General features: G+C 44.5%; 1 protein-coding gene across 1 annotated transcript in view; it reads left to right on the top strand.

Annotated features, from left to right (window-relative positions):
- The window catches only part of Birc2 (baculoviral IAP repeat containing 2), a 15,880-nt gene extending 12,730 nt beyond the window's left edge, over positions 1–3,150 (top strand). Inside the window, 3 exon segments of the mRNA XM_013346101.2 lie at positions 1,763–2,017; positions 2,266–2,307; positions 2,521–3,150. Of these exon segments, the coding sequence (XP_013201555.2) occupies positions 1,763–2,017; positions 2,266–2,307; positions 2,521–2,714 (491 nt within the window). The 3' untranslated portion in view covers positions 2,715–3,150.
- The last annotated feature ends 4,212 nt before the right edge of the window (positions 3,151–7,362 follow it).

The raw sequence follows: 7,362 nt of genomic DNA, 5'->3' as shown, positions 1-7,362 counted from the left end.
TTGTAGACCAGGCTGGTCTCGAACTCACAGAGATCCGCCTGCCTCTGCCTCCCGAGTTTTTTCACATCTTAACAAGTCTCCTGAGTAATTATATCTTCAACAAATCTTTTCATATGTCTAAATATATATTTCTAAATATATATGTGTGTCTAAATATATATATGTGTCTAAATATATATCTTCATATGTCTAAATATATAAACAGCAAAGGTGTGAGAGTGCTGGTCATTCTCAGGGAGCATGTAGACCCCTGGGAAATAGGTTCCAAAAGACAATCACAGAGCTAGCAAGATGGCTTAGTGAGAAAAGGTACTGCCGTCCACCCTGCAAGTCTTAGCTCAGTACCTGAGATGCACATGATAGGAGGAGAGAACCAGTTCCTACAGTTGTCCTCTGACGGCTATATGCGTGTCATGGCACTGTGTATGCGCGCGCACGCACACACACACACACACACACACACACACACGCTGTATAAAAACCTTAGAGAACTATTAGAGAAGTGAAGGTTCAGTGTGTCGCGTAAATTGGAGCATTAGGTTGAAAACACTTTTGTCCTTAACTAGAGGTAGAAATAGTTTTGGTCAGTGAGGCTCTTTCTGCCAAGCCTGGTGACTGAGTTTGATGCCCAGGACCCACATGGTGGAAGGTGAAAATTGATCTCTACAAGTTGCCTGCTGTGGCATCCCCACCCTCACCCCCAAGGAAGAAACTGTTTTGTTTTGTTTTGTTTTTTAAAAAGACTAGTTCAAGACAGCCTTATTGTATAGCCATATAGCAAAATGTTTGAAATTCTAATTTCTGGATTGAGACAGATCTAATTCTGGCCTTTTTCAGTTAGGGTAGGCAGCTCATTCAACTAAACTTAAGATTCCTTACCTCTGAAGTGGGGTAATCTCTTATGAGCGAGCTGGATTCAGTTCTTAAAGCTGCACCATAATTTAGATTTATAAAATGTGCCGAGTATTGTGGTAGGTGGTGGATGTGCATTTTATTGACCTCTTTAAGGAAGGTGCTGGATTCTCCCTATTTCAGATCGGGAAGCTGAGGCGTATAGTGGGGGACATGGCTAAAATGGCTAGACTTTCTGGGCAAGCCAGCAAACTCCATCTTGATTTGTAGCTAAGCCCTCACATTCACAGATGGTGTGGACCCTGAAAGGATATTAACACCATGTAAACCTGGCTGGGTGGTTCATGCCTGTAACCCCAGCACTTGGAAGGGAAGTAAAGTCATGACAATCAGGACTGGATATATCAGGTCCTGTCTCAGTAACTAACAAACCGGAAACCCCAACTAGTTCAGGACTGGTTTGACAACTCATTCTGTGGCTGTTGACAAGCCAGTCATGCTATTGTGAGGCTCCCTATCTGGAAGATACGTGGCTTATCTAATTGCCTTTTTGAATATAACCGTTTGCCTATACTTAAGAAGTAAAGTGCTATAATACAGATAAAAATAAATTACTTTTTAATTCCGTGGTGCAGAAAGAAAGAGAAAGAGGGCACATATTTTACTACTTTAAAGTTTTCTGCTTGTTCTCAACAATTTGAAGACGTGTGTCTGGGCCCATCAGCGTTCATACTTGAAAGTGTATGTGCTGATATGGAAGTCTGAGTTTAACCTGGAGTTTAGTTTAGGAAGGCAATATCGAGATACAAACGCTAGTTTCCTTCTCCTTCACACTCAGTGCCTCATTTGGGTGTAGTTGGGGGCATTTGAAATTTAATGCATCCTTCTTCTTGCTTGTTTTTAACTGAAGGTGACTTGCAGTTAATTCGGAAGAATAGAATGGCCCTCTTTCAGCAGCTGACATGTGTCCTTCCGATCTTGGACAGTCTTCTTGAGGCCAGTGTAATTACTAAGCAGGAACATGATATTATCAGACAGAAAACACAGATACCCTTACAAGCAAGAGAACTGATTGACACCATTTTAGTCAAAGGAAATGCTGCAGCCAACATCTTCAAAACCTGTCTGAAGGAAATTGACTCCACATTATATGAGAACTTATTTGGTGAGTTTGTTGGAGAAAGTATTTAGATACCCTTAGGGTTTTGTTCATCTCTCTGCTGAGCAAGCAGAATAAACCCAGTTGAACCTCAATCTTTACATATTATCTATTCCAGAAAAACAAAAAAAAAAACGTGGTGTTTTTTATTGTCTAGGTAGTATTCCTTGTAATATAGCAAAAATATGCATAAAAATAGTAGGTTAAAGAGTTTTATATTGCTGGAGTAATGGTTTGTACGCTGTCTTTTTCAGTGGAAAAGAATATGAAGTACACTCCAGCGGAAGATGTCTCAGGTACAGTGCGGTTAGTACCCCACTGTTGTCTCTGTTCCTTCCTGGTACAGTGCGGTTAGTACCCCACCGTTGTCTCTGTCCCTTCCTGGTACAGTGCGGTTAGTACCCCACCGTTGTCTCTGTCCCTTCCTGGTACAGTGCGGTTAGTACCCCACCGTTGTCGCTGTCCCTTCCTGGACACCGCATCTCACTCACACTCTTTTCTGCTCTTAGGCTTGTCACTGGAAGAGCAGTTGCGGAGATTGCAAGAAGAACGAACTTGCAAAGTATGCATGGACAGAGAGGTTTCTATTGTGTTCATTCCTTGTGGTCATCTGGTAGTCTGTCAGGAATGTGCCCCTTCCTTGAGAAAGTGCCCCATCTGCAGGGGTACTATCAAGGGGACTGTGCGTACATTTCTCTCATAAATGAAGAGTGGTTCTAAAGTATTGCTGGGTACCGGAAGCCGTCTGAACAAAGAGTGAATTACCGATTCAGCTAGTACACTCATGTTTGCTCTTCTTCAGAATTAATAATCTTGCTTCATGAAAGGTAGTGTTGTATATGTAATCTTAATCTGTGTAGCTGCAAGGGAAGTTCCTCTGCTGATAAGCTATGGAAGGAGTGGGTGCTTCTGTGTTTCACTCAGGAGTTTCTGGGCTTGGAGTTTATGAAAGCTTTAGATTTGGGTGACGTGGAGCTCAGAAATCCTGGAAACCAGAAGTCCTGGCCCTCAGCGGCTAGGGTGCCCCATGCTATTTGGTGTTTTTCCCTCTGGAAAATAAAGATTTTTCTGTTACTTGGTTAAATAAGATTTCCCCCTATTTGTGAGAAACATACTAATAAAGTGGTTTTAAAGGCTTGCATCATCATTTTCTCCCCTGATTGAATAGTAATTTTCCTAAGACTTAGTTGCACTCATTTGCTCTTAGGTTAAAATAAATGAATTCATAAAATAAATCGCTAACGTGTTTCTAATAATGTGATTCACGAAAATCCCTTTAGCTAACAAACTGTTATGCTTTGCAAATAAAGCATTGGATGAAGACTTCACACTCAGCTCAGTCCACATGAGAACTTAAAGAAGCAGTGTACTTGCGTGGTGTGGAGGTTTTTGTGGGATTTGGGGATAGAACACAGACAGTGATAAGCAGTGCTGTCTTTGTGGAGCAGATCATGTGTGACCTGTCCCAGATGTGAAGTGTATTTTAAAACACAAAACAAGCTAGACATGGTGGCACACACTTTTAATCCCATCGTTCAGGAGGCAGAAGCAAGTGGATCTCTGTGAGTTCAAGGCCAGCCTGGTCTACAGAGAGAGTTCCAGGACAGGCAGGAGATTTACACAGAGAAACCCTGACTCAAAGAACAACATGAAAGCAGCATGGTGGTACAGACCTTCAGTCCCACCAGAGGCAGGTGGATCTCTGCTGGTTGGATTTTGACAGCAAATTAAGACATACCTGGGAAGAGGGAATCTTAATTGAGAAAATACAGATTGGTTTGTAATAGTGTCTGTGGGGCATTTTCTTGATTAGTGATTGATTTGGGAAGGCCCAGCCCATTGTAGGTGATGCCACCTCTGAGCAGGTGGTCCACGAAAGCAAGCCAGTAAGCAGCACTCCTTCGTGGCCTGTTTCAGTTCCTGCCCTGACTCCCCTGGGAGTGTGACCTGTGAGCTGAGACAAACCCTGTCCTCCCCAAGTTGCTTCTGGTTATGGTGTTTATCATAGCAATAAAAACCCTAACCAAGATAAAGCAAAAATGGCCTGGACTATAGTGAGTTCCAGAGCAGCTTATGAGACAGAACCACACAAAAACCAAAACCCTCTGTGTTAGGGCTCTCTAGAGTAACAACTTTTAGAATGACTCACTCTCCGTATGTATAGAAAGTGGATTTATTAGAATCCAACAGTGGCTCACTATGAATGGAAAGTCCAAGAATCCGGAGCTGCTCAGGCCACAAGGCTGGGTGTCACAGCTGGTCTTCAGTATGCACCAGAATCCTGAAGTAGGCTCTAATGCCGGTGAAGGAATGGACCTGCTAGGGAGGTGAGAGCAAGGAGGCAAAGAGCAAACGCTTCCTACTTCTATGTCCTTACGCAGGCTTCCAGGAGAAGGTGCGGTCCAGATTAGAGGTAGGTTTCCCCCGCTCAAAGCATATGGATTAGAGGCATGTCTTCTCAGCTCAAGATCCTGATCAGAAGTGGATCTCCAGGCAGGTAGCACACACCTTTAATCCCAGCACTTGAGAAGCAGAGGCAGGCAGAGCTTCGAGTTCAAGGCCAGCCTGGCCTACACAGACCCCCATCTCAAGTAGATCTTCTCACTTCAAATTAAGCAAAAGTCCCACACTGGCGTATCCTCTATCTTTTGGGCTTTAGTTAATTTCAGATGTTGTCAAGTTGAGAACCAAGAATGGCCATCATACCCCCCACTTTTACTCTACAAAGTTAGGGTTTAGACTCAAGAAAGGTGTCTAAAATCTTTGCCCTCTACTCTTAATTTTGGGAATGTTCCCATTCCTGTCCTGATACTTTGTAAAGATTTATTTTTATTTGTGTCTGTGTTTCTGTCTGTACATGTGTGCAGTTGTCCACAGAGGGTGATGGTACCCTGGCACTGGAGTAGTGAACTCTGGTCATCTCTAAGAGCAGCAAATGCTATAAATCCCTGAGCTGCTTCTCTGCTGCTGTCAGGGTGTGTGTATGTAAGGATAAATAAACAGTGCTGCCTCGCTTCAAAGTCTTGTATTAGCAACAGAAAGTCCGGGGGAATGGAAAGAAGTTGCTTACATCCCAGATATGCAACACGTCTAAAATTCTCCAAACTTTATCTTCATCTTGGACATATTATGAATGATTTCTGATGAGGCTTTCAGCTTTCTCAGGATGTAAAATTAGAAGTTTGTCAGGCAAGTAACCCAGTTAGAACTTACCCAAGACGAGGGTGTAGTCAGTGCAGTGCCGGGCCATCCGCGTTTTATCTCAGACTGCAGTTATAAACAGGCCCTTTGTGTCCTCTTAAATGGCAGGCAGTGCTTGCAGAACTCACTGTTTCTTCTCGTTGGCCCTTTGCTTACTGCCTAGTATGCACTGAGGACCCACTTATGTGCCAAACACAGCGCTAGGTGCTGTGAGAAACGGAGCTGTTTTCTGGGCAGAATTTTGGTGCTGGAGTTTATAATATGGTAACCGAGAATGTGGTAGTATTGGGAAATAGGTCTTTACAAGCAGTGATCAAGGAGATATGATATGAAGGAGAGCTCCAATCTGTGTTCCAGCTCTGAGGGGAATGCTATCCTTATAGTCAGGAGCCAAGGAATACTACAAAGTCAGCCACACAGCAAGAGGTTGGGAAGGAAGAACCCAGGAGGGTGCCTGCCTCTGCTATGGCGAGAAACAGCAAGAACTGAGCAGAAGGCAGGGCTTATAGAGAGTTTCTTGGGGATGGGGTGGAGTGGAGCTTTCCACGGTGGGCACTGGTGGGATTTCATGTCCAGAGCTTGGGCTTTTTGCTCTGTAGGGCAGGGGCTGGGGCCAAACTTTAGGACAGTTAGAGTGTTCTATGGGTGGAACTGGCAGGTTGGAGGTCCGGGGGGAGAGGCCTGGCCACTTGTGTGGCTTCAGGAGCTTACGTCTCCCCCTTTTTGATTAGTATTGATAAACAGGTTATGGGAAAGGGAGATGATGTTATCATTAGATTAATTCCCGCTGAATCTTCATCGTTGGTATAATTGAGAGTCATTGGCTTCTGGCTTTCTAGCTTAGTAATCCTGTAATAGCAACTGATTAAAAGCCTGGTTAGAAATCTTTTGTTCAAGAAATCTAGACAAGTTTATAAGGCAGCACACAGCCAGGACTAAGAAGAGGAGAAAGGTGGTTAAGAAAGGCAGCATCCAATTCCCTATTAGACTGAGATTCACTGCCAGTCACCAAACAGAGATCTATCTGGAATTGTCCGCGCTTGTCTCTTCCTATACCTGAATGGTTGACACAGAAACAACATTGCTCCTGAGGAAGAGACAAGGACCACCTCTCTGTGCTGTTGGTAAATCTCATCCTTGCTGACTTTGTAGCACTGATGGTGGCAAGTTAGTCCACTTGGCCCTGGAGAGTAAAGATGATCTGAGCTACTACCCATTGGAGACCCTGGATGAACTGAGAGGAAAACTGATGGTAAGTAGCTGGGGAAGTAGCCAGTCCTGCTCCGCTGGTCCTGCTCCGCTGGTCCTGCTCCGCTGGCCATGTCGGTGGTGGTAAAGCTGGACCGCGGGGAAGGGGAGGGTCTGAACCACTCAGCTGTCATGCCATGTTCTGTAAACCCTGTAAGAGAACCTGCAAGGGTTCTTCACCGGGTGCAACCCCTAATTATGGAAAAAGGAACACCAGGGCGCAAGTCCCAGCCCACCCAATGGGTAGGCAGCGGTAAACCTGAGTACTGCGGAGGATTGAGGCATTGTGAACATTCACACATAAGGACTAGGTGGCAGTGCTGAGTCAAAGTATGTCCCAGAGAAGTTAAACAGTCTGTGATCAGAGATATGGGTGGGAGTGGTAACTGGCTCAGAGCAGCTAATGAGGGAGGGTGAGAGTCTAGTCCATGGGTTTGACCCAGGATGGACACACAACTCTCCAAAGTGGACAGGCAGAGTGTTACTCAATGGCTGATGTGCAATTAGGATGGCCCAGATTTGTCCCACGGTATTTTCAGGGCCAACATGGATACCTTATTTCTTACCAGTTTTTTTTCCTTTAGGTGGTAGAGAAAACAGACATGGGGTAAGCCATGGTTCACCATGATGATGATGCCTTTGGCACCTGATATACAGCAAATTTCTGGCCTTGTTAGAATGGGCTGTTGGTAAGAGGTGGGGGACTCTTGGATATTAAACACCCCTATATCAGAACTACCCCAGGCAGGTGTAGATAGAAAGAAATAGAAGAGGAGAGCAAGTTTAGATATTAAATCTACAGCGGGAATGGGTTTGAGTATTGAGACGTGAGCATGACTGACTGACAAGTGTAGCACCCTCTACACTGCTACCTGAAGAGAGAAGTCAGGAAGGGAGCAATG

The sequence above is a fragment of the Microtus ochrogaster genome, chromosome 5 (assembly GCF_000317375.1).
Source record: "Microtus ochrogaster isolate Prairie Vole_2 chromosome 5, MicOch1.0, whole genome shotgun sequence".
Classification (NCBI taxonomy): Eukaryota; Metazoa; Chordata; class Mammalia; order Rodentia; family Cricetidae; genus Microtus; species Microtus ochrogaster.
This window is presented reverse-complemented; position numbering and strand designations above follow the sequence as displayed.